Here is a 27,967-nt window from a genome sequence, read left to right on the forward strand (position 1 = left end):
CGTTCCGTGCTCAGCATCTCCATCAAGGTGGTCAGGGGAGCCTAATCCTAATCCTCCCCACCAGCAGAGGCTTCACTCTGTGGCTATCAGATGAGCTTTTTGTATTAGTCTACACTGCTGATCTCATATGTTTGTCACGTGCCTCCTTCTCTCCCCCCCCCCCCCCCCCCGCCAGGCCCATTTCTCAGCTCTTCCTGCTCTAGAGAACTGATCAATAATAGCAGACAGCCATGACTTCCTGAAGTGACCATAGTCGCACAGGCCAGAGAGGAGTCCTTGGCTTATTAACCTTGTTAGTTGGGTGTCTAGTCTAGGCAGGGCTGGGAGTTCTTCCTGGAGTCCCCCTAAAGACCCCACCTTGCATGGGAGACCCTGATTTTGCATGGCTAACTGGAGCTCAGGACCCCTAGCCCACCAGAGGAGGTGCTAAGGAGCAGTCAGAGCCTCGGCTTTGATTCAAGGTTCGGTAGCATTCCTCTACGTTCAGAATTCACTCTACCTGCAGTAGTTCCTAAGGGCTAGCGGTCAGGGTGGTGGACAGGTCTCTAGGCTAGTGCTTGGCACGTCGTAGCCCCCAGGTTGCTACTGAGAGAAAGGGAGAGCCTACATGCATGTGTGGTGCTGCGCACTGTGCTGGCTCCTCTGACCTAGCCTTGTCTCTTGCAGAGTCTTTGGATTCGTGGCCCGGAAACAAGGCAGTGCCACAGATAATGTATGTCACCTGTTTGCAGAGCATGACCCCGAGCAGCCTGCCAGTGCCATTGTCAACTTTGTGTCAAAGGTCATGATCGGCTCCCCTAAGAAGATTTAAGCCCCCTCTATAGCCAAACCCGCCAGATCCCCTCGTCGGGTCCCGAAGATGGCAGTGGGGTGAGGCGGGGGCACCCTTCATTTGTACCAGACTGACAATCCTCACATTCCAGACCCAAGAGGGGAAGAATACAGCAATTCTTCAAACCAGGAACAAACAAGGTCACCCCAGGTTGGCCTTAGAGTAACTTCTCATCCTCCAACATGCCTATTTAATTGGGAGCATTTCGAGTGGAAGGATCTTGGCCTCAAGAAATGGCCTCTCCAGAGTCCCACCTGCATGGGCTGCACAAGGAGGGAGTACAGAAGACAAGGCCGCCCTGAGTGTGGCTCATTAGCATCTGTGTGGATGAGGAGCGCCAGTCCTTCTTGGCTGGTGCCCGAGTCACCATGGCACCCCACTCGTCAGTAGAGGCGCTCCGCTGGCCAGCGACTCCCTCATCTTGTCTTTCTACAGCAGACAGTGATGAAACTGATGAGAAGTATGTGTGTGTGTGTGTGTGTGTGTGTGTGTGTGTGTGTGTGAGTGGTCAGTGAAGGTCTGAGTAGGTTGGAGCATGGTGGGTGTCTAAGTCAGGGGACAGCGGAAGGCATGTGAAATGAGGGCGGTGGAAGCCTCTGGAACGTGCGGTGTCAAGAGAGCCCACTGCTGGTGGCAAAGACTCCACGATCCTGCTCGCACATAGCCGGCTAGGCTGTGGAAAGCCTAGAGGACCTTGGGAGGAAAATGAGAAGACGGAATTTAAAAAAAAAACAAAAAAACAAAAACAAAAAAACATGCCATTTTATATAATATATATTTTACTTATGCCAAATTATTTATAACCGCTTGCCATTGCCATACTATACCCGTGTCAGATGCTGCGGCTGACCGAGCTGTGATTGCTAAAAGGCTTGCACCCTTGTTTGACACACCAGAGACAGCTGGCCCCTCAGGGGGGGGAAGGTGAACAGTGGCCTCGGGGTGATGCTGTGCAGTCCTTCATCTGCCAAACGGATTTGCCTCAAGCAGCCTGCCCTCTGCTTGTCATAGTGACGTCTTGCCCAGAAGTGGATGGTTTTTTTTTTCCCCTGATGGGAGTGTCCAGGAGAAATGGGAGACTTGATAAGATACTGGCATCCCGTCTCAGCTGCTTCTGCAGGACTGGCTGGGCCATCGAGGGGCCTGCGTGATCCAAAGCGCACGTGGCCTTTCGAAGCTGTTACTGTGACTCTCCTGTGGCGCCTGCAGCTTCCATAGGGGGGACTTCTGTGGGTGTATCAGGAGGGAGAGAAGTGGATGAAAAGAAAGATCAAGGATTCTAGTCATCACTGACCATATTTGATCTGCCGAGTCATCTTAGCCCCTCGGGTGTGATGGTTCAGGCTAAGATGGGCAACCCCAGTGCTGCAGGCTTCCTGCCTGCATCTGTGAGTGGCCGGAGATTTCGGAAAAGCCAGTGAGCCCAGCACTTCCCAGAATGGAGATGGAGCGGGGCTACAGGGAGTCAAAGCCGAGGTCTCCTCTCAGAACTTTACGCACAGGAAGGGCTCTGATCATCCCTGTCCTAGCCTGAAATTTCCACTCTCCGCTTCCTAAAATCGGGTCCTAGCTTATACATCTCACAGGTGGGATGGGGGACACTCGTCAAGCTGGGGTTTTGTGATGGAGTCTCTGTTTCAAAAGGAGGCAGAGATGTAACTACATGTAGAATTGGAATCAACTCGGTCGAGGTGTGCGTGTGCGTGTGTGTGTGTGTGTGTGTGTGTGTATGTGTGTGTGTGTACACACAGGTGGGCCATTCCACTTGTAGTTTGCACACGTGTATGTGTGTGTGTGTGTGTGTGTGTGTGTGTGTATACACAGGTGGACCATTCCACTTGTAGTTTGCACACGTGTATGTGTGTGTGTGTGTGTGTGTGTACAGGTGGACCATTTTAGTTCGTGTGTGTGTGTGTGTGTGTGTGTGTGTGTGTGTGTGTGTGTAGGTGGACCATTCCACTTTTCAGCTCCTATTGATGCACCAAAAGCAAGTGCCTCATTTCTGTGCCAAATGTTTGCCTTGGTCCTTAAGGACCTCCTTGTGGACACACCCTGACGTGCCTGTTTGATGGACTGTGCCGCCATTCCCTGGAGGCCCCATGTCTTCCACAGAGGCTTCTAGTGATTCAGCTATCCATATGCAGCTAAAATCCAGATTGGGGCAGGGTGGCGGCTGAAGTTGGTTCTCTGGCCAAGAAGTGCCACGTCCTATCATGGTTTCTATGCAGATGCGGCCCAAAGACCGCAGACCAGCCAGGCAATAGGGGAGAGGGCCTAATCAGAAATCACCCAGGCAGAGCTGACGCCCAGCCTTCCAGTAAACTGAATGCTGCAAAGGTTGGCATGGAATGCGCCCGAGAATGTGCTTTTGAAACATGATCTTCACTCATGGTAAAAGTGGTCAGGGGTATCAAGCAATTTGCTCTGAGGAGCCACAGGAAGACAGCTCTACTACTTCCTGGGAGCTGGTAGGTCTAGGTTCTGTGTACCGTGTGTAATGTGTGTATTGAATAGAAGAAGATGAGCCACAGCATCATAGGCTAACTACACTGTGTGCTCAGAAACACCGGGAAGGGGCGTTGCCCAGGCTTTTTGCCACAAGGCCATCAGTTGGGCACAAGTTACTCTATTCTGGGAGGAAATTCAGTGATGCCCCACCACTTCTGATTAGATTGTCAGGGTCCCATTAACCTTCCCATTAATGGTTTTATAGTTTCCAGTGTTGAGCTGTACCCATGTTAAAAGCCACAGTGCATTGATCCTCAGTGTCAACAACATTGCAATGTTGCCTTATCTGTCTTTTATCTATTAGCTCAGTTTTCGCTATTCCATATTGTAAAGAATATGTATCCAGTATGTAAATGAGTGTTCTATAAACCTTTTGTATAGGCATTTTCTCTGCTCTTTAAATATCAGCCTTATTCAGAGTATAATAAAAAAAAATTATGACCTTGGTAACACTAATGAAACAGGTGTTTCGTTTTTAAGTCTTTTGTGTGCACCTGTGCGTTTGTGAGTGTGGGTGCACATGTGCCTGCCATGTGTGACGATCTGGAGACTGTCTTGTTTATTGGTCCTCAACTCCCACTGTTTCAGACAGTCTCTTCTTGGTTGCCGCGTAGGCCAGGCTAGTTGTTCACAGACTTCCTGGATTCTTCTCCTCTCACCCCCACCACCCCATCACCCCATCCTCCACCTCACATCCGGCCATGAGAGCACTGGGATTATGGCCGCACACAACCACACCAGCTTTACGTGAGTTCTGGGTATTTGAAATCAAGTCCTCAAGCCTGCGTGGCAAGTACTCACCCCCACCCCCCGCCATGCGCCATCTGCCTTGCTCCGGTCACTTTTGTGCCCCAAGCTGTATGTTGAGTCTGTGTGTTGTATGTGTCTGTGTGCATGTGTGTGCATATACTTATGTGTCTGCCTGCCTGCCAGGATTTGAGGATAGGTTTTCTGGTTTGTTTGTTTTCTTTCTGATGTCTGTTTTATGGGTTATAGTGTTCAACTATCTACTTACATGTTTTGCTTTTGAGAACGTTAGAAATATATGTTGGGAAAAAATTATATTCAAATTATTTTTAAATTGCATGCCAGCACTTGGGAGACAAAAAAGAAAGATTGCAACATTTTTCAGGACAGCCAGTGGTGTATAGCAAGACTTTGTCTCAAAAAAACAATGGACCTGGAGAGATGGCTCAGTGGTTAAGAGCACTGGCTGCTCACCTGAGTTCAATTCCCAGCACCCACATGGCACCTCACAATTTTCTGTAACTACAGTTCCAGTGGGATCTAACACCCTCACACAGACATACTTATTGGCAAAACACCAATGCACATTAAGACAAACAAACAAAAACTCCAAAACAGTAAAATATGAAACACTCCTGTGCAGTCCTGGGACTCAGGAAGCTAATGATAGGAGTTTGCTCTGAGTTTGAGGCAGGCTAGCGAGCTGCCTAGTGAACACCAGGCGAGCCTAAGCTACAAAGTAGTCCCCTCTCAAAGCTCAGGTACGTCTGAAACAGTAATAGCAATGGCCTGGTGAGGTAGCTGAGGCAGAGAGCCTTCAGTGAATAAGCCCAATGTCCCGACTACAGTTTCTGGAACCTGGATTGCAAAGGCGAGCCAACTCCTGAAGTTCTCTGACCCCCTCCCCCACGCACATGGACACGCAGTACAAGTAGCATCTTTAATAATTAACAACTGTGTACAGAGATGATGGTGGCACTGGGTGGTTTTTGTTGCACTGCAATTACAGCCTAGGTCCATGCTGGTTCCGTGGAAGATCTCCTGCCAGCTTTATCTGCCTGGAGCAGCCAGGACACCCAGCACTGCATAGCCTTCAGATTTCCTTCACTTCCCTTGGACTGTGGATCTGCTGGCTTTCTGCTCCCATGGGCTGACCCCGTTCTTCTGAGTTAGAAGAGGTCAAGACCAAGGCCCATCCGCTAACCTAGGTCTAAAACAGGAAGAAAGGTCCTATCAGGTCTGGTCTGGTGATGGATGGATAATAAGTACAAATAGCTGTTGCTCTGTGTCCACATGTCCTGTGTTGTTGGCCGTTGAGGCTTCGGATATCATTCATCCCATGCCGTCTTCACACACAGTGCTGGAAAGTGGCCTTGACATGACGCAGGTGTTCGTTTCAGGACTGAGAAGAGACAGTAGCAGGCTCAACCTCAACTGTAGGCTGTCAGTGGATCCCTGAAGCCGGTCACTGTCTGGCTTTTAGACATGGGTCCCAGCAAGATGTCAACACAAGCAGCACAAATGTACAGATCATTTACTAAATGTGATGTCTAAGCACCCTTGGTGTTGGTCATGGTGGCTGGACTTGTAGAACAAACATACTCCTGTTTCTAAGCCCCTGGACACAGAAAATGTAGTGACTGAGGTGAGTTGCAGGTCATGTATCAGTACCTCTTGGGCTGGGTGCTTGTACTTACTCACTGGGTCCAGTCTAGTATGCAGTAGACACTTGGGCACCTCATACTAAGAATACAGCATAGCTCCTTGTCTTATCCTGGAGATGAATGGCCACAAGAAAATTCTGAGCACTTTGGAAAAATCTCTTGTAATAGAAATGGAGACTTCCTGGACAGGCCTCAGAAGATGAACTCGAGTTGCCCAAGTGAACGTGGGGCCTGGGAAGTTACCAGTCAGAAAGGATGCTTTACGCCACAGAAATGGGCCATATCTGGACACTTCGGCCAACAGGCTCGTTGAGCTAGCTAATGAAAATGTATAAGGCACAAAAGACAAGAAATCAGAGACTGCTCTGAAGCCTGGTCAGAGGCAATTACGGTGTGAACTCAATAAAGTGACACCCACCATAATGACCAAGATATAAGATGTTATCCCAGAGACTCCCAGGTGACGGGGAGAGTCAGAGGGTCCCATACTGAAAGCCCTCAGCCTCCCCAGGGATGCACGCCTTTCTACAGGCGGGTGGGGGGGTGTAAATCCCCACAGTAAATGCTTTCTACTCAGAGAAAGCCTCTCCCTGCAGTGGGCCTGAAACACCTCTCTTCCCCCTACAAATTCCCTTCTGTCCCTCAGCCAGCCCGGGGGTGGGGACAAGGATTGTAGACAAACGGCAGCACTGGAAAGCTGGGCTGGCTGAACTGTGAGTAGAACCGCAGCCCACAGAGCAGGCCTTCACTTGCTTGCTCAGCATAGCCAGGGTGCTGTCTGCTGAAGTGAAAGATTCAAGACCCAGCTTCTGCTAGGCTCCTGGGTAACAGGCAAAATGTCTAAAACACAATGGGAAATCGCCTGTCATACCAAGAAGTGCTCCATAGGCCTGAGAAAGATTATGCCAACTTCAAGATGCAGCAGAGGCTAGATTTTAAAGTAGCCATCATTTAATAATAATAATAATAATAATAATAATAATAATAATAATAATAAATGCTTCAACAAACAGGTATGGATCCTCTTGAAAGAACAATTTAAAAGAGAGGCTACAAACTTAGAAGCATGCTGATTGAAATTTAAAACCAAACCTTCCTAGGAAGCGGAAGCCGGGGTGAGGGTCAGTCAGTAAAGCACTTCCCTGCAAGCACAAGGACTTAGATTTAAGCCACGGGACTCTTGTGAGAGTGGTGGGTAGGGTGGCGGCCATTTGTCATGCCAGCACTGAGAGTACGAGAGATAGGAGAGGAGGAGGAAGAGAGAGAGAGGTACTAACCAGCATTTAAAGAACTGGTGGCCCTACACTTGGCAAATCTGGGGCAGGAGAGGGGGGCGGAATATAAATTTATAGATACCAGAAGCCAACTAAATATTATCAACCAGCATCCAAAGTGCGGGCTAAGGGAAATACGCCAGACACACAAAAGAATATTTCCTGATCTCCTTTCTTTGTAGAATCTAAAAATGATGGAACTACAGGAAAGGGTATGAAATGGGCCAAATATGTAGAGATTGATACCCATCAGGAGTGGATGAGGAAATGGTAGTTATGGTTCTAAACCTTCCAGGTAGCAGATGGATGGAGACGTGCGGTACAGTCTGTGGAAGGCAGGTCACAGCTGTGTTCAGTGCTCAGGTGTTCGTGGAATTGAACGGGTTGTAGCTGATCTTCACAAACACTCTCTCTCTCTCTCTCTCTCTCTCTCTCTCTCTCTCTCTCTCTCTGATGATGATGGACGCGTTAATCCGTCTCTTTCTACTGATCCTGTATCTCATCATACATATACCTTGAATGTGTACAATAAAATTTACTTTCAAAATTCATGACAAGAAATAAAGACTTCTGAAAACTAAAAATAAAGGAAAAATATTGCAAGGAGCCACTGAGAAATTCTGGGTCTTGTATGGGCACACACAAGCTTGAATTGGCAGTGGTTTGTATCAAGGAAGGACAAATTCAGGTCCTTTAGAAGAAGGAGGAGCCAGGGCTCAACCACTGAGCCATCTCAAGCATCACCATGTAACAAAAATGTAATACCCCTAGACAACAATGAATTCTCTCATTTTATTATAATTATCAGAACAACCATTACAAAAACGGGGTGAGGGAAGTTCACTTACACTAAACATATCAAGATAGAAGAATCTCTGGAAAAATACCAACCCATAGGGAAGACAGGAAAATAAAAGTAGAAAAATGAAAAATTATATATAACAAGCTGAAATAAATAGAACAGTAGATTTGTTCCAATATATTATTATTTCCTTATATATAAATGACCCAGCTACACCAATGAAAATACTAGTTGGTTGAGGGGCTCACAGATTGGCCCAATCACATGCTGTTCACAAGAGATTTCACAGCAGACTCTCAGGAGACTGAAAATAGAAATGTAGAGGATTTTTAAATTCAAAACATGGCTGCTATGGCAAGAGATCACATCCAAAGACCTTCTAGGTCTGTGTGATCCAGCTGGAATACAGATACACCTTTAATCCCAGGAGAGAGAGAGGCACGCAGATCTCTGAGTTCAAGGCCAGTCTGGTACTGAACAAGTTTCTGATAAAGAAAAGCTTAGTGGTAGTATATGCCTTTAATCCCAGCACCCAAGACACAGGGGCATGCAGATCTCTGGGCTCCAGGCAGTTTGGTTAACAGTGAGTTGAGAGGCAGCGCAGTGGCGTTGAGTTTGTATGGAGCAGTTCAGTTTGGAATTCAGAGGCAGTTTTTACCTGGAGAGTTTTACAGAGAGTTTGAAGAGAGAACAAACTAAAGTGAAGACAGAATGAGCTGGAGAATTGAGAAGGAGCCAGAAGATTCGAACACGTTGCCAACGTTAGTATGAGGCCAAGCAGAGCAATGCAGCCAGAGGCTGAGAGAGAATCCAGTTAGAATCAGTCAGCTGGGAGAGGCGTTTGAGCCAGACACCTAAGTTGAATGAGAGTTCAGAAAGAACAAGAAAGGGTGAGCTTATTTAGCAGTAAGACTCAGCAGCTGAGAAAGCATTAGGTTAGATTGTACAGAGACTAGACGCTTCCTGGACTAGGCCTAGGTTAGCAGACAGAGCCAGTAAGCCTGCGAGATGACAATTAAATCAGGCAAATAAAAGTTACTTTTAACATAGGAAGATATAAAAAGGATAAATTATATGAACGCTAACAAAAACTATCAGGCATCATTTTGTTGAAGGGTGTTTATTTTTATTAGCCATCCAGTTGATAATATGTTTGCCCCCAAACAGAGAAACAATTGGAGTGACAATCAGAAAGGATGTAGAAAAAGTGAAGAACAGATGCTTCTAGCAGCTTCTACCTGACATATAGAACGCCCCACAGAAATAGGAAAGCTGGCCATTTCCCCAATCCTCTTGGAATATCCATCAAAGCAGATCATGCTGTCAGACAGAAAAAAAAAACTCAACAAATGTACACCATATAGAGTCTGTTCTCCCCCATTTTATTAATTAATTAATTAATTAATTAATTATTCACTTTCTATTCTGGTCATAGCCCCATCCCTCCTTTCCTCCCAGTCCTATCCTCTCTTTCCCCCTTCCCCCCTCTCCCCTTCCCTATTCCTCGGAAAAGGGGAACCCCCCTCCCATCCACCCCAGCTCATCAAGTCACATCAGGACTAAGCATGTCCTCTTCCCCTGTGGCCTGGCAAGGCAGTTACGACAAGGGGGAGTGATCAAAAAGCTGGCATCAGAGCCTATGTCAGAGACAGCCTCCACTCCCCTTATTAGAGGACCCACTGAGCTGCCCATTGGCTACATCTGTGCAGGGGCTTAGGTCTACTTCATTCATGGTCCTTGACTAGTGCTTCAGTCCAGCAAGTCCCTCTGAGCCCTGGCTAGTTGATTCTTTTGGTCTTCTTGTGGGACTCCTGTCACCTTCAGGTCCTTTTCTCCTTCCTCCCACTTTGCCATATGATTCCATATGCATCGCCCAATGTTTGGCTGTAAGTCTCAGCATCTGTTTTGAAGCACTGCTGGGTGGAGCCTCTCAGAGGACAACTCTGTTAGGCTCCTTTCTGCAAAAATAGCAGAACGTTGTTAATAGTGTCAGGGGTTGGCTCTCTTCCATTGGGTGGGTCTTGGTTTGGGCCAAGCATTGGTTGGACAATTCCCTCAATCTCTGCTCTATCTGCTCTATCTTTATCCCTGCACATCTTGTAGACAGGGTAAATTTCGAGTCGAAGTTTTTGTGGGTGGGTTGGTGTTCCCCTCCCTCTGCTTGTCGTGTCTAGTTAGAGGGTATCCTCTTCAGACACTATGTCCTTTGCTACTAGGAGTCTCTGTCAGAGCCTCCTTCATAGTCTCCCAGGAGCCTACCCTAATTTTGGTCTCCAGCTTGTCACAGAGATAGATGTCCCACCCATGGTTTCCCTTTTCTCTGTAAGTCTTCTGTCCTCCTGCCCCTGCTCTCCCCAGGTCAGAGCTCCACCCTCATGTCTCTCTGAGGTCCCTCTCCTACCTTGTTCCCTCACAGAGTCTGTTCTTGGATCATAACAAATCATACTTGAAATCAATCAAGGGCAACAGGGAGAAAATATGTCTACAATATGGAATCTGGAGAACTCTCTTCTAAGTAGGAGTAGAGGAGTAAGGGCAGCAAGGATGCCTGAAAGGAACTGTTTCACATAGACCGGAATGTATTCTGTAGAAAATAAGACTTGCATCACTGGGATGTAGCTAAGGCAGAAGTGAGAGTGAAGTGTACAGTTCTGAATGCTTGTACTAGAAATGAAAGGTCTGACCGCAATGACAGGATGTGGCCTGGGCAGCAGTGACACCTACCACCCCAATCCATGCGTGACCCATCGCAGATAACTGAAATCACGGTGCTCCTTCAGTGCTGTGTGGAGCCTGAGATGGACTTCCTATTTGCAAGCACCACTTTAGCCACCTATTTAAAGAGGCTTAGAAACAACCCCTTGCCACTTCACAAGGGCTTACTGAAGCTTGGCAGCAGAGGTGTTAGCAACCGGATAGGTCACACACAGCTGAGGTGAAACTTAAGCAACATGGGACAGAAAGGGCAGGAGCTAAAGCCTCTCTCTATAAAAGTAGCCTTCTGAGTAGAGGGCAGGGGTGGCAAAGAAGGCGCTTGTCAGAGAAGGACTCGGAGGGAAGTGGGGGGTGTCGGTGGTGTTCCTTGGCTTGGGTATGGCCACGCTATGACAATTAACTGAGCTATTCCCTTATAACTTGAGCGTTTTTCTCTGTCTCTCTCTAATTCCCAGCTTATCTTTTTCCAATGTGACTTTTTTTTAATCACTAAAGGTAAGCAAGCTTTCGGCTATCCACTTCCTACTGGGAAGCCCTCAAGACTGAAGTGTAAAGGGGGTCAGGGTCATATTCCAAGTGTAAAAGGAACTTTGATTTGCCTGCTTCAAGTGTTGTCACACTGCCTCTGTCTGCTAACCTAGGCCTAATCCTGGAAGCTTCCAGACTCCATACAATCTAACCTAGGCCTAGAATGTTTTCAGGTTCTAAGACTTACTGCTTAATAAGCTCACCCTTTCTTGTTCTTTCTGAGTTCTGGGCTGGCTGGTTCAACTCAGCTGCTCTGGCTCACACTCCACTCCCAGCTGACTTATTTAGTCTGGCTTCTCTCTCCACCTCTGAATTGCTCTGTTTGGCCTCAAACTAACTCCAGCAATCGTCTCTAATCCCCTGGATCCTTCTCATTCTCTCTCTCTGCAGCCCGGCTCTCTATTACTGTTTGGGTAAAACTACCTTCTCTCTCTGTAAAACTGCCTCCTTAAGTAGCTTCCCTTTCCTTTCTCCTGAGAGTTGGGAATATCCTATTCTGTCAAATCTTCCTCTGATTCGTCACTTTTTCTGCTGCTCAATTAGATATCACTTTTAAATATGGATTCTTCCTTCTACAAACTGACTTTACCTTCGTTTTGGGATTAAAGGCATGTACCACCACACCTGGATCTAAGCTTTTCTTTATCTGAAACTTGCTCTATACCAGGCTGGCCTTGAACTCGTATCTGCTTGCCTCTGTCTCCTGGATTAAGCACGTGTTTGTAATCCAGGTGGATCACGCAGACCTAGAAGGTCTTTGGATGTGATCTCTTGCCAGAGCAGCCATGTTCTGAGTTAACATTCCTTTACATCCAGGGGTACTTGAGCAAGTGACCTTCATCTTTTACCCATTAGCTATACTGCATGGTCAGCATTCGTCTCTCATCACACAGAGACTGGCTTATCAATGTAATGGAGCTACTTTTCCAGCCCACTATGGATGGCAAAATTGGGTAGGGAGAATGTCACCAAAGTCACTGTCACCATTTTGTCAAAAAGCATCCAGATCCTCGTTACATGGATGTATGTATCTTTGTAGGGTAGATGTTAGAAACTTGACAATTTAATAGACCATGCCAGGTCTCCTGGGCCCCCGCCTTTCAATGAGTTGATTGGGTCTGTAGAGCAGACACTGGCTAAGCACCTGCTGTTTGTTAAGAGCAGAGCATGCACCTCGGGGTTGGTTGGTTTCCGTGTCCAAGCTGCCACCTGCTGAGAAGCGTCCTGGCAATCACTAGCCTGGGCACAAGCACATGGGTTTTCCCTCCATCTGGTTGAGGATATGACCTCAAAATCTAAGTCAACAAGGATCACCTCTGTGCGCTGGGTTGATAAATCCCTTGCCTCCTGCAGTAACAACTGGCTTATGATTAACCTTTCACAGGTGCGGTTAATGGTTTGAGAACAGGGAAGCGACCTCAGCCACCAGGATGTGAATAGTGGTTGAGGTCATGTCCACTGGGTACCCTGCTTCTCGGCCTGTCTTGGCAGTGGCCCAGTCTCCATTCACTGATCACAAAGCTTAGGGATGTGCCTTGACCACCAGCAAAAGGAAAACTGCAAAGACTGTGTTGTTTTACACCGTCCTTCCTATACCCTACCTCCCCTCCCTACTTTCTGTCTCAGAACACGCAGCAAAGCAGTAGGGGACCCTGCAGGAACTCAGTCCTGAACTGTCTTTGTGCACATGCCCTTCCTGGGCTTCCCTCAAAGTGCGCAGGCTGCCTTCCGTTCTAATGTCAAGATCCCAGCAGAGCCTCCATCAATGTGCCCTCCTCCCTCTGCCCCCAGTGCCCTGCTGCATGGAGCCAGCCAGTTGTTGAGAATTCAGCAAGGTGGTCCTGCCCCCTGGTGGATAACATAGCTTCCTACAACACAACATCTTCAGTACTCTGCTTCCTTGGCTTGGCCAGCCTTGCCAGCTTAGATGGAAGGATCTGTGAAATGGCAAATAGTAGACCCCTTAGAGAAGTGGTTCTCAACCTGAGGGCCACGGCCCTTCTCACAGATGTCGCATATCAGATTATCCTGCATATCAGATTTATTACAATTCATAACAGTAGCAAAATGACAGTTATGAAGCAGCAAGGGAAATAATTTAATGGTGGTTGGGGGTGGCCACAACATTAGGAACTGTATTAGAGGGTTGCAGCAATAGGAAGGCTGAGAACCACTGCCTTAGTGTGTAAGGGTTATGGCTGCCAAAGCCTGTTGCTTATGGCCAGGGTTGGGCCTAAAATCCATGGCAGAGCCTGCAGTCAATCAGAGCTCATTAGCTATTAGCAACTCCAAGCCTCAGTCCTCTGATCAGTCACAGATGAAACCGGATGGGGCCTGTAGAAGCCAGGAGCACCAAGACAGTCATGGCTAGAATGTGGCCAACAGGGACTCCTTTCTTAGCCTCACACATCTTTTTAAAAGTACCAGCAGAGTGGCGTTATCACCCCCACTACTGAGACAGCCTTAGTGGCAAAAGTTCAGCGTTCCGACTCTGAAACACTGAGATTGGCCTCATGAGTAATGTCACAAACAGTCACCCATCCTCTGTAATGGAACGCCCCCTGTCTCAAAATAAATAAATAAATAAAAATCACGGGTGGGAGAAGCAGGGAACACTAGTATAAGTTCTGAGCATTCTCTGAAGACATTGTTGGCTTTTGGGCTGATGGAAATCAGTGGTCTCCTAAGTTAGTACACCCCAGAGGTTTAAGCCACTAGTTGAACTGTTTTGGATCAGGCAGGGAGGTGGCCAAAGAGGATTTAGCAGCCCAGGATGGCTTTGTCTCTGGCTCTGTAACATCCCCACTCTGCGTATGCACAGCAGTTCCAATCAGTCTGATCAGTCAGCCTTGTGAAATCCTTATTATAGCTGTGACCTTTTTCTGGGAACGTGGATGCACGAGGGTCCATTAGCAGCCCTAGCCGCAAAATGTGCGGAAGCCAGCCAGTCAGGGATAAGTCCATGGGAGAGGTGAAAGATGGAATAAGATCCTGAGATGGGCAAACCTCCCAAGATGGAGTGTGCCCTGGGGACAGACTCTCAGTAGGTTCAGCCAGATTCTTAAAAGACTTGTGTGCATCTTCATAGCTTCGTCTTACGTGAATGAAATCCAGCATGAAAACAGGGATAGGAGCTTATAGAGGAGGTCACTGTTCCCAGCCAGGTGTGACTTTAGTTTGTGTTGTCAACTTGACTGGATGTAGGATCACCTAGGAGACAAACCCTTGAGCATGGCCAGGGTGGTGGGGGCGGGGAGAGGTGTTTCCAGGGGGCCCGAGGTGGAAAGGCCCATCCTGAATGGCCATCTTGAGTGGCCTACTGTGGGCTGGGATTGAATAAAAAGGAGAGAGCAAGCACTCATACCGCTCACAGACAAGCACTACAGGAACCTGGAATGTTAAAGACACATGATTGTCCCTTTACAGGAAGGAGCGTGTAACTTGTTATCTACCAAGACGGCTGGAAGTGCATGTGCTTCATAGCCTGGTGACCTTCCTGTGTGTTATCTGTGTGGCTGAGAGCAAACTGGACTTCTCCCTCAGACCACTATTATGAGTTTGTTTTCACTAGTCAGTCTATAGAATTTGTTTTTATGGGAGGTGTCACATGTAGTTTACAAAGAATTTCGATGTAGTCACCAAGCACCATTGCTGCTGCTTGGGCTCAGTTTCCCACCTGTCCTGGGGCAGTCAGGCCTCAATTGCACACAGCAGATGCTGAGGGGAGGAAGCAGGGGGTGGAGTCGATGGGGGTGAAGGAGACCTCAGGCATGAGAGAAACAGACTTCTCTGGAGACAACTTCAGTGAGACAGCTCATTTAATTGGGGAGAACAAGGCTATTTAAACTTTTGGAGGTGAGTAGGGATGATCTGGGTGAGTGTACATCATTGACTAAGGTCAGGGTCCTGAGGATGCCTCATTTGTAGAATTACCTTCTAAGGTGAAAGGAAGTTTAACCTGGTTGCTAAGCTCTGTGACCTTCTCAAGGGTGACAAGGGTTGGGGTGCAGGACTACCTGCACCGGGACACGCGGACCCAGAGCAGGGTGCAAGCTGTCCTACCCCTGATGATCTCATGACGAGGTTTCCAGGGTGCAAGCTGTCCTACCCCTGCTGATCTCATGACGAGATTTCCAGGGTTTGGGCACGTCTTAATCCCACTCTGTTCCAGACTGGCTCACCCGGTTCCTTGGCTCCCTGGGTCCACAATATCTAATCTTTATTTCGCTTACTTTGCTCCTCAAGGAGGGTCATGCCTTATTGTGTACATGGGATTGAGTTAATTATCACCAGAAAGCTTTTCTCCAAATTGCACTGTACGTACATATGGCTAAAATCAATTACTCAGGGTCAGACTCCTGAAGTTACTTAGTCGTATTTAACCGAAATGCCTTCTTGTGGATGATGTCACAGATGATCCCTGTGCTGGTAGTGGACAGTGCCGAGACCCTTGCACTCACTGCTCAACTTGCAGGTAGCTCTCAGGGGGTAGGAGAATCTCTTCCAAGCATCTTAGCTGCTTTCTTCTTTCAGGTGGCTTAGCTGGCTGCTGCTTTTTCCAGGTCTCTCTCTATCTGCTTCTTCGAGAGTGTTTCAGCAGTCCTTACAGTTAATACATGTTTGAGAAGGGAGGGGCCTAGTGAATCTGGTCAGTTAAGGGGGTGGGGGTGGCGGTGGGGGAATGGGGAGTGTGGGGTGTGTGTGGGGGCTTCCTGAAGCCTTTAAGTTGTTAACTTCTGAGATTAAGGAGCTTCCCTGCTGGAATGTTTCCCTTCCCCCTTAGAAGTCTTATTGCTTCACATCCTTTTTAACCCCTTGTGTCCTAATGAGCTTTCTTCCCAGATGGAGGTTTATTTTAGAGCTAACTACTACACGATGTTTCCTTTTAGTTTTATTAAAACAATTTTTACCATTGAGATGTAACAAGAATAAATTAATAAAAAAAGGGGGAAAAAAAGGAAAAACAAAACAAAAAACCAATTTTTTTGAGGCAAGGTTTCATGTAAATCAGCTGGCTTTAAACTCACCATGTAGCTGAGGACGGCCTTGAACTTTTGACTCTCCTGTTGCCTCCGCTTCCAAAGTCCTGGGGTGTGCAAAGTGCCTTGGTGTTGGTCTGTGGGCAAGCGTCACTCCAGCAGACACCTTTGTGGCTCTTAGTGAAGGTTGAGCAAATTCACACCTTTGGAGAGGGCCAGGAGAAAAATCAAGGCCACTCAGGTGAGTCAGAGCATACAACATGACAAAGCCCGTCACATACAACACGGTAGCTACAGATTCAGGGAGAGAAGGATATTGTGCCTCGACATGCCAGTGGAGCTGGCCGTGGGGCTACATATGCTTAAGCAGTAGGGTGAGGGAGAGAGGGAGGGGGTGCAGGAGTCACATATACCCACAGAGAGAGGAAAATGGAGACATGTATAGATGAGGAAAACATTTATTTTTATTTTTTATTATAGATATGAGGGAGAGTATAGCTAGAGGCATCTGGAAGGATCCAGAGCAGAGAGAGAGAGAGAGAGAGAGGAAGTATCAGATTGAACATGGCCAGCAGACTGGACTGGGCCACAAGAGGAGTCGGGGAATATCAAGAGAAGAAAGAGAGAGGGACATGGAGCCAAGAGCGGAGGGACCAAGAGAGTACGTGACCGAAAAGGTAGGGTTATATAGGAAAGAGCAGCTGGAGGGAGACAAGGGAAGCCCCTGTGCTGGAGAGCTTTAGGGTAGGGGTGAGGATGAGACTAGCAGAGAGGAGCCACAGGGCCTGAGGGAGCCTAAAGGCCAGCACTGACTTTGGTATGCCAATAGGTACCTCAGTGAGCCATTTGTCCTGGGTTTCTTTGAGGGGGGAGGGAGAGGGAGAAGCTTATGCTGGACCTGGCTTTTCTTGATTCTGCACAAAGTGCTTAGGCAGAAGTATCACCAACGATGATAAAATTCCTTCCCTAGAGAGCTGGCTCCATCAGCTGTGTGGTGGCACGGGCGAGGGAGAGATGTCCCCCCTTTGCCACCAGTTGCAGGTGGGGGAGCTGGCCTCAAGGTCATGAGAGTAGGAGAGCTGCTTCCACCTCTTACTTGCTGCAGCACTTGGGAGAGCAGGCCCTGCATCTAGCTTGGGCTGCACAGGAGAGCAGGCCCTGCATCTAGCTTGGGCTGCACAGGAGAGCTGATCCTGGTGGGCATGGGTCATCTGGATCCAGGCATGAGAGATGGAGAGTTGACCTTGCCCCTTGCTGGCTGTGGCACTGGGTGAGCTAGCAGGGCAGTGTTGGAGAGCTTGCCCTGGTGGTGTGGATGCTGGGAAACTGGTGGACTAATTAACTCAGCTACCACGCAGGACCAGAGCCAGGACTTTGAGTGGGCCCACCACAACATCTACCCCCATCTATGACCCTGCTGGAGCAAACCAAAGCTGCAGAATCTCCATAACACAGGCAACAACAGGATATCTAAGAGGAGTCCTAGTGAGGACCCAGGATTGATATTGTAGCAGGAGCCAGAGGCTTCAAACCAGACCAATGACTCATGGCAACGAACATTTGCAAATAAAGATATGTGGACAGAGGACAGAGCTGTGATACACCACAGCTTCCACAGCGAGATGTTTTGTTTTATTATTTTTTTCTATTTCCTTTTTTTGGGGGTGTGTTATGAAGGGATGGAGAGATGTGTGGATTGGGGTGCATGATGTGAAACTCACAAAGAATCGATTAAAAAAAAAAAAGAAAGAAAGAAAAAGAAAGAAATCCCTCCCTAGGAGAAAGAAATAGTATCTACCCCTCCACAAAAGGTACCAGAGACAAACTGAAATATGAATCTACCAAAGGTCACCCAGCAGAAACCACTACGACTTTATTAGGCTTTCCTACAGAGCAATGAACCAGGGGTTGTGGCCAGAAATGTGGGAGGCATTAAAGCAGCCACGCAGGATGCTCTAGGCACAGCAGGGACGATGGCTTCCCTGTGGCAGCTTAGATAGAGCCTCCTTCCCTCGTCCTCTCTCATGTGTATCCTCCAGTTAGTCCCTAAATTGCATGTGAGATTAGGGCAGAGTTGCACACAGCTGGTTGGGTACCCAGGTGAGGGTATCACCACTTCCTTGCCCCCTCCCTCTATGAGGAAAGGTAAATAGTCAAGAGGCTGAGCTGTGATGATCTTTTACAAGCAGGCTCTGCACAACTCCTGATGAGCTCAAGGATGTTTTTTAAAAACAATTTTTAAAATTAATTAATTTATTATATATACAGTGCTCTGCTTGCATGTACTCCTGCAGGCCAGAAGAGGGCATCAGATCACATTATAGAAAGTTGTGAGCCACCATATGGTTGCTGGGAATTGAACTCAGGACCTCTGGAAGAGCAGTCAGTGCTCTTAACCTCTGAGCTACATTTCCAGCCCAATAATTTATTTTTTTAATTTATGCACTTTACATGCTGATTGTAGGCCCCTGTCTTGTCTCCTCTCAGTCCTACCCTCCCTTCCTCTTCTCCCAACCCCCCTCCCCTAGTTCTCAAAAAGGGGGAGCCCTCCTCCCTATCATCTGACTCCAGCCTGTCAAGTCTCATCAGTGATTGATTAAATAAGGCAGAATGAGCTAATTGGAGACGAAGCTATAATATAAGTGCAGGTTTATTGGAAGCAGCACAAGATGGGGGAGGGAAGGGGGAGTATGTGCCCTGGGGGTGCTGGGGGGCGGGGAGGAGAGAGGGTAGGGAGGTGAGGGGAAAAGGGGGCTCCGGAACCAAAGTGCCTGGCTTATATAGTGAATCTCTGGGAGAGGGGAAGCCCCGCCCTTAGGGAGAGGGCAGCCATGCCAGCCACGCCCTGCAGCAGGACTGCCTGGTAAGGCCATCCAGCCAGGGGGAGGTGATCGATGAGTGGGCAGCAAAGCCCATGTCAGACAGCCTCTGTCCCCCATATCAGGAGACCCGCATGGAGAATGAGCTACATCTGAGCAGGGGGTCTAGGTCTTCTCCATGCACGGCCCTTGGTTGGTACATCAGTCTCTGCAGCACCCTCCCTCCCACTCCTCCACACACCCCACCCCCGCCCACCTAGGCCCAGATTTGTTGGTTCTGTTGGTCTTATTGTGGAGCTCAGAGGATATTTATTTATTTATTTATTTATTTATTTGCTTTACATCCCAGTTGTAGCCCCCTCCCTCTTTTCCTCCCAGTCTCAAATTCCATCCCCCCTTTTTCCTCAGAAAAGGGGAGACCCTACCCACCCACTTCAGCTCATCAAATCACATCATCTTCTTCCCCTGTGGCCTGGCAAGGCCGTCCCACCAGGGGGAAGTGATCAAAAAGCAGGCAATAGAGTCTATGTCAGAGACAGCCCCTGCTCCCCTTACTAGAGGACCCACATGAAGCCTGGGCTGCCCATCTGCTACATCTGTGTAGAGGGCCTAGTTCCAGTTCATGCATGGTCAGAGGACAGACTTATACAACAACAAATCACACTTTGCCGAGGACAGGTCCTTGTAAGACAGACTCTGCCAAATGTATGTGCGTGTTGGAGGCTAGTGGGGGTCATTAGAGGTGGAGGGGTGTGGGTGAAGATGTAGCTCCATAGTGCCACCTGCAGAAATCTGAGGAGTTCTCAGAAACCTTCACTAAGCTGAAGGTCCAATTCTTGACTTCGCTGTGGAAAAGTCAGTGTGAAGCAGAGATGAGGTTTAGTAAGAAGAGAGTGTAACACAAACTTAAGGCTGGACATGTGTGTGTGTGTAAGAGAAAAGAGGGCCTTAGCAAAAGGATAGGGCTCACTCAAGTGTGTCAAATGTGGGTGGAGTTTCTCAAAGAAAACATAAATATCTGAATAGTATCATATGTATATACATATATGATTAGCATACATACATACATATATATGCACACACACACATCTTGTTGGTTTCTGAAGGTCATCTCAAAGAATTGCCAAGGATAAGGATTTATATGTGCATGTGTGAAAGAGAAGAAGAGAGAGAGAGTGTATGTGTGTGCAGAAAGAGAGAGAGAAAGCAATCAAGTGTGTGTGTGTGTGTGTGTTCCCTTTTGTGTACAAGTGAGACCACAGGGTGGTAAATCCTGAGGTGCTTTGGATAGACTACACTTGAGCAATGAAAAACCAAGAGTCACAGGGGCTTCTCAGAAAGAGTTAAGATATATCTTTTAGCATAAATGGAAAAATAGGAAGCCCTTACACATGGTTCAATACAATACAATTCTTATTTTAAATCTCTCTGTAAGAAGAATGTTAGGTCTGGGTAATAGCCTGGAACTCTGGCCTCTCAGCTGGTAGGAGACTGCAGGCTGACTTCAGTGGGTTGCTACTTCCCTCTCTGCTGTCCCTTGGTTTTCCTGTCCTCTGTCCTACACAGGCTGTTGGGCTCCCACACAGGAAGGCGACCACTGAAATCAGGTAGGTAGGTGCTGAATAGCCTAGGGCCATACCACTTTGGAACTTAACATTTGGGGTAACCTGAATCTGTTCTCAAGGGCACGCTCACTTATACTTGATTCCAGAATAAACTCTCTCTTATTATCTTGTGGGAAAGAGTTGTATTTTAGGTGGATACAACAAAAAGGTCGATTTCTGATCCCACCCCGCCGTGCACCTACCTGCAAAGGTCTATAGGAAGAAGGAGGTCTGTCAGTTTGATGGGTACTAGCGCATGACTGGGCTGGTGTCTTGGGGCAGAAAGGCCGGCAGATGGCGCTCGTGCTCTTCCAGGGTGGCCAGGACTCAGGCACTGGAAAGGCTGAAGGGAATCTAGTAACAGAGAGTGCAGAGCTCCTGGGCTCAGCTTGGCTCTCAGTTCCTAAGGGCCTGTGCTACCCCGCAGGGTGAGCGCTGCAGGAAGTTGCCTAGTCCAGCACTGAGCTGACTGAAGGGCTCCTTCAGAGTACCCCGGGCGAGGTGACAGGGAGACCCTAAGCAAGATGAACAGAGAGAAAGCTGTCTGTCACCTGCACACAGGATGGGCCCAAGGAGCAATCTCTCTCTACAGCGCTCCGTCTGCGTGAGTGCCCACTGAAGGTCTTCTTGTGGGCGATTTTATTTTCATAACTTGTAAACAGCAGATGTAACTCCCTTGGCTGGAAGCCAGCAAAGTAACCGGTGGGCTCTGCACCCATCAGCTGACTTCTGGAGGGATCTACTCTCCCGCTTTGCAGAGGAGTGTTGAGGAAACTGCTGAGATGCGGTGTGAATTTAAAGTACAGGCACAGAAGGGGAGTGTTTGTAAGCCATTGAAGCATTGGCGCTAAGAAGACTACCTTGCTTTGTGGAAAGGAAGCCTAGGAAAAGCCTAGTCTTTAAAAAAAAGTTATTTATTTATTTATTCATTCACTATACATCCTGATCGCAGCCCCCTCCATCCTCTCCTCCAGTCCCTCCTTTCCTCCCTCTTTCCCCCATCCCCCCCCCTCCTCCCCTCCTCCTCAGTAGGGACACAGCCTTGAGGGAGCAGGTCCAGGTCCAGTGGCTTCTCTGGTGTGTACCAGAACACCCCATCTGGCGGCAGATGGCTGCTCAGGCTAACAAAGACTCCTAGCAGCGCTGGGAGGAGGCCCGGCTGCAGGCATCCCAGCGGCTCTCTTCTGGACTTCACCCTTCCTGGGATGGAAGCAGGCTCAGCTTCCAATGGCTCAGCTAGTCCTCGCTGCCCAGGAGGACAGCAGTGTGAGTGAGCTTGGCCAGGCCACCTGTACACTTTCTTCACAGGACTTTGCTGATCGCCCCGCGGCTTCTTCTGAGACCCGTGCTGTGAACTTGCTTCTCAACATCCCAGGCTTCCGAAACTCTTTCTCCTCTTGACCGCAGTGAAAGTGGCTGGGAGGGTATCCAAAGCGGCCATGTTTTGTCTTCTTCCCCAGCAGCTTGGACCCCATAGGCATTTGCATCCTCCAGCTGTCAGATTCTTGTGACCCTGACATACAGTTTATACAGAAAACCCAGAGGCTCTTGATTTTCACCCTATACTGCTACAGGGTTTACTAATTTAACTCTGTGTTTAGTAACCTTCACAAGGTGACCGAGTGTGACTGGTCACTTGTCTGCCCACCTTAGTATGTTTCTGGGCTCCCAGTTGCCAGCAGAAATATCTACTGCTGTCTAGTTCCATTTGAACTGTCCAAGCCCTTAGTATCAAAAACTACAGCAAGAGACATGTCACTTGTTTTATGCTTTATTTTGGAGTATTGGCTTCAAGGAAATCACTAATACATAAATACGCATAGATTTTTGTGGTACATATGGGTTTAAACAGTTAAAAATTACGAAGATCTGGGAATAGTTTCATTCTGTAGTTGCTTAGAGAAATGTGGCAAATGTCTACAGAATAGATTATTGCATAGCAATCAAAACAATACATCTTAAAACGGCGTAGATTTTTATCATTAAACTGAGGCAAAATTGAGACATAGGGGGCATAGAAGGAAAGAGTCCCGCATCGTGCACTATGTTGAAGTGTCTTTCAAGCTAAAAGTCACAAATTCCAGCAGGGTCAACGACATTTGCTGTAAAGGTTGCAGGCAGACATAGTGTTTCTCTTATGGTAAAACACTTCTATTCTGTGTTCAAATAGCGACAGAAGGGAGGGACCGCCTCCAGGATCGCCAGGTTCCTTTCTCAGTTATCCTCTGAGAATCAGACAGACAGGAGTGTCAACTTTGTTTACAGTGACGCTATCCCCGCTCCCTGCCCGCTGCGTTAGTTCACCACCAGTTGCCACCCTTCCAGGTGACTCTCAGGAGCCAGCCTGCCATCTGAAGACCCTCCAAAACTCCTGTGCGTGACCGCTGATTGCTAAGACGAGGAGGAGGTCTGGCCTCTGTGAGGAGCCCACACCAACCTGGCCTGGCCGGATGTCTTACACCCCTCTCCGAAGCCTTTTTTTTTTTCCTCTTAAGTATCCTGCTTAAAAATCTACATCAGAATGCCTTTGAATGAACAAACCCCAGGCCCACTTCTTAGTGGCTCATCCTGAAATTCCTCCATAACTGAACCAAGGCCCCTAAAAGATGGAAGCAACTCCCCAGGCTGCTGTTGGGGCATGAGGGAGTGTGGAGCTGTGCTCCTGTCCTTCCTGTTGCTGACAATACGCTAAACTTCACACAATTGTATAGGTACATGCTCAATGACTTTAGAAAATTCATGCAGGCAAACAGCCGTCTCCACAAACCCCTAACTTTTTTTTTTTTTTTTTAGCTCACAAATTTTCTGGTGTCCATTTGCAACCAGCCTCTGCTACCTTTTGAGATCCAAGCAAACACTAGAATTTGCTGTTGTTTTGGTGTCTGCAGAGAAAAGTTCGCACAAATTTTGTCCCACTGGAATCACATGATCATGGTCTTGTGAGGCCGTCTTCTCTGTTTAGTATGAGTTTGAGTCTGCCAAGTTTAACCACGTTAGCACCCTGCTACTATTAGACTCAGGTCGTCAGGGTCTATTCCTGGAAGCCCAATTGAGAGTCATAGTCCAGAGTCGATGCAAAAGCAAAGGAATTTTATTGAGCTGACTGCATCAGGGTCCATCACGCTCAGAAGAGTTGAGGACCCCGTCCTGCAAAAGCTGAGGGTTTAAATACCCTTCACAGAAGCAGAACTCAGCAACGGTGGTTAGTTAACAACTGATCGGCTAAACAAAGGTGACCTTTTGGGGGGTCGGGGGCAGTTGATTCTGGCAGATGTTTGAGGTAAGACATATGGATGAGGCTGGTAAATTCCGAGCAGGGTGAGGTAGAGACAATAAATCCCGAGCAGACCGGGTGAGGTGGAGGGCTCTTGCTCGGCTAGCAATGCTAACTTGTTCTATTTGTTCTTCTATCAGCCTACGATGCTATTGTTGAGGTGGCTGAGCTCAGGCCACCTGTAATCTTACACTACTTTAGCGTTTGGTTGTGGCCCTCAGGTGGGGTGCACATTGTTTTGTCCATGTATTCATCATTCTGTGGATGCTTGGGCTGCTTCTGTGGTTTACATATTCTGAACCTGTGATTTGGGGGCGGGTTACTATTCCTTTACTACAGGCATGTGCCACTCCACGCCCAGCTCATCTCCCATCCTTTCTCTAAGCCTTTGCCTACCTAAACCCTCCCTCCCTTCATTTCAGATTCCAAGAGAAGCTTCTAACACCTTCTCGCCTTTAGGTAAGATGTAACATTGCAGAAGTAGAAGTAAAATTTAGGGAGGTAATTGCAGACAAATGGGTTTGTCTGAAAAGAAAAAAGGACATGCTGACCCCGGAGGAGGAGGTTCCAGGTCTCGGCTGACCTTTGAAGAAGGGCTCTGGAGAAACGGCCTGCTAGGGTGGGAGCCCCTGCCCAGCCCCTGCCCAGCCCCTGCCCAGCCCCTGCCCAGCCCCTGCCCAGCCCCTTGTTCCTTTGCCTCCCTGGGAAACCCACCAAAGCCCTTAGCATTTTTGAACTCAAGAAAAGTTTCCTGTGTTTTCCAAGGCCCAACCATGAGGAAGTTGCTTTCCTTCCATTAACAACCCTCTCCAGTTGCTCTTAGACTGCCCTAGCCTAGCATTTCAGGACAGTGCAGCTCGGTAAGAGCCTGCTCAGCTCTGCCAACATGGTAATAAACACTTTATTTCTTCAGGCATTGTCCCAGGGGCCTTTTCTTTTTATCCTTACCAGCATTGGCTGATGTCTGCTTTGGGTCTTAGCTATTTCAGTAGGGGTTGTGGTTTCAATTTGCATAGGCACCTGACCTGTTTTAGGAGGCCAAGAGAAGTCATAGAGAAGGGACATGAACGTGGGAAAGGTCCCCAGACAGTCTTGGACCAACCCAGTTCTTCCCTTCATTACTTAGCTCTCTGTCGAGGACACCAGAGACCATCAACTGAAATGTTGCAGCCAGAACTTCGAGTCTAAGATGTGGGACATAAAAATATTGACCAGAACAAAGCTGATGTAAGAGTTTTAATAAGGAGTAGACCTGTGGACAGAAACACAACGGGCAGTTTCTCAGAGCGTATCATGGTCCCAATAGGAAATGGAGTCTTTTTAACAGACAGGAGGAGGAGCAGCTCTCCATCTTATTAGGTAGTAAATTTTAAATAATTTCTCCTTGTGACTGGTCCTGTGAGGTGAGCTTGTTAAGAATTAGGCTGTAATAGTTTGTACAGGGTACCACAGGTTTCTGAGTCAGGCTCTGAGCACACATGGCCTGTTCATTAGAGTGGGGGACTTTTTCTTGTATTTTTGTGTTTTTTTTCCCTTCCAACAATAAAGAAGAAAGGGTAATTTAGCTTATGGTTAGTTCAGTAGCTAGTCAAACCGTTAGCAGGCTTGGAAGCCATGTAAGACGAGCCCCTCTGTCATTTTCTTCAAATGATGACCTCACCTCATCACACTAATCTTAAGAAGAAAAGATAACCCAGTTGCTTTCCTTAGCATTTGAGGCACCACATGAAAGGAAGGAGGAAACACCTCAACTGTCCCCCATGTAAAGGACCGGGTTAATTGTTAGCTCGGCAGTCTAGACTCAACCAGGGAGATGGGGCTTTGGGTGTGCCTATGACTAGGGTCAAATATAGTAACCCTGGCTGGGAACACAGACTGAATTTTACTCACATACTGGGTTCCACCATGGTGTAAAATAAAAGCTCCTGAAAGAGAACTCCACCTTTCACTGTACATTAAGCCCCCTAAAAGCTCATTAGCTACTGTTGAAAGACTAGAGTGCTGCAGGCCGAGAGCCTCTTTACAAATGATCTGAGGATGTCTTTAGTTCTATTAATAGCCGTCCACTGCCTGGTCCTTTGTCTGGCCTTACATCATTGTGATTGTCATGTGAAACCTTTGGAATTGTTAACTTAGAAGGCCACTAGCTCCAACCAACCCTGAAGGTAAAGATGCAGCCAAGTAACATGTGAGGCCTACAGAAGAGGCCTCATTTTGTTGTAACTGCTTTCCCATACTTGCCACAAATGTAATGTTTGAAAATTGTTTCTAGGGCTGGGCGTGGTGGCACAAGGCTTTAATACCAGTACTTAGGAGGCAGAGGCAGGTGGATTGGTGTGAGTTTGAGGCCAGCCTGGTCTACAAAGCAAGTCTAGGACAGCCAAGGCTACACAGAGAAACTCTGTCTTGAAAAACCAAAAAAAAAAATTGTCTTTAAAATATGTTATTATTGTTATTCTGTGTGATATATGTGGACCTGCATGCCATGACATATGTGTGGAGGTCAGAGGGCAACTTTATGGAGTTAGCTCTCTTCATCCTCCTTCATGCGGGTCCTGAGGAGGAGACTCGGGGCTCCAGGCTTCCCTGGGAAGTGACTTTATGTACTGAGCCACTGCTTGATTTATGACTTTCTTTGTTCTGTTACTGTAAACAATCCGTTAAACTGTTACCATGATGGAACATGGTATTTGGTAAACTTGAGGTGAGCAAGCTCAGGAGACAGTTTAGTAACCTGGTTCCACATTCGATTTGGTTATGCATAAACTTCTCCTATTGCAATAATAATGCACTTGGCTGCATGTACTCTATACACTACACACACACACACACACACACACACACACACACACACACACACACAAACAAACACTATATCCAAACGATGCACTGAACATCCCTTAAGTCCATATTTCTATTTCTGAGTAATAGTGTAGTTTCCCCACTCCTAGCAACAATCAAATTTAGGCAGTTTCTACGCAAAGATATTCCCAGTGTATTTGGGTATTAAAAGTAGAAAAGCCATATCCGGTCTGAACTGGTTTTGGGTGCATGCTTACTAAGGTAAAACTGTATTCTCAAGTGAATTTTCAGGGAGCATCTATTTGCCATCTTATGCCTATGCAGATTTTGGTGTGCATATGATTAAAACAAGATGCATTATGGGAAGGGACATGCCCAGTAGGGAAAATAAGTATATGATGCAATGTTTCAATCAAAATAGAAAGCCAACCAAACTGTAGCTCTTAGTTATCTGACTCTTTCTTCTTTGGAGCTCTCATTCATGTGATCAGCTCTCAATCAGGACACTGTTTCTCTCTATAACTTCAACTGTTGCTTTGCTCAGAGTGACATCATCTTGTTTCTGTCCTGCTGATGTAAAAGTTATTCAGCACAGCCTCTTCATACACTGTCCTCTTTCTTTTTATTCACCGAGCATCCTTGTCTAGTTCATGACAAAGAGGCCCAAGGACCCAGAAACAATAGCGACCGCCCTCCAGACTCAAATCTGTGCCTGTAACACGAGTATATCTCCCCACTGCTTGACCTCAGCAAGTCCTTTCTGCTCTCTGCCTTTTTCTTTTAAACCCTCCATCCTTTCCCACACACTTGCTTCAAGCCTCCCTCTCATTGCTCTGCTAAGTACCTGGTTTGACATGCTCTTTCCGAGGTGTCAGGGCTACACTGTCTAATCATCCTCTCAGCAATCCTGGGGCCTCCCCAGGAGACAATTTCTTATCCTTGTTGGGGGTGGAATGCTCCCCACTCACCGCGCAAGTCAGTACTGGGTTTCTGTGGGCCTCCTGTGAGTGTGCCTCTGTGGCCTCCAGGGTCAGGGGAGTAATGTTCTGTGGGAGGCAAGAAGGCAGTTTGGTTGAACGCAGCTAAGTAGCAGCGTTGGTCCAAACTTCTGTAGTGTGTCTCTGAGTAGTTTATTTTAGTTATATATAAGCACCACACAATTTGGTGAACTTTTCTGGAGATAATTAACTGAGTCCTGTGTGTGCTATGAAGCCTTCTCGAGGAACAAAGTAAGCGATTGGATGTGGCCACATTGAAACTCTTTGTAAAGTACACGTGACACCTTCCAAAAACATAGGTTCTATGTATTAACAGAGAAGAAATAGCTTATAATAAGGGTCTGGTGTGGTCTCCCCACGATACAGACAGCACAAATGTTACCAGGATAGCATACATGCCCACTTCCAGCTTTCTGGGCAA

At 47.5% G+C, this 27,967-nt stretch overlaps 1 protein-coding gene across 8 annotated transcripts in view; it reads left to right on the plus strand.

The window, feature by feature from the left end:
- The window catches only part of TNS3 (tensin 3), a 413,668-nt gene that overhangs the window by 232,592 nt on the left and 153,109 nt on the right, over window positions 1–27,967 (plus strand). For 5 of the 8 annotated variants that reach the window (XM_084800091.1, XM_084800092.1, XM_084800095.1 and 2 more), the window contains one exon: window positions 667–3,801. In XM_084800091.1, the coding sequence (XP_084656217.1) occupies window positions 667–811 (145 nt within the window). In that variant the 3' untranslated portion in view covers window positions 812–3,801. Of the gene's footprint in view, window positions 1–666; window positions 3,802–27,967 lie in introns of those variants that run through there. The other 3 variants (XR_014782790.1, XR_014782791.1, XR_014782789.1) reach the window with 3 other exon arrangements.

The sequence above is a fragment of the Acomys minous genome (genome assembly GCF_964271855.1).
Source record: "Acomys minous genome assembly, chromosome: 10".
NCBI classification, from domain to species: Eukaryota; Metazoa; Chordata; class Mammalia; order Rodentia; family Muridae; genus Acomys; species Acomys minous.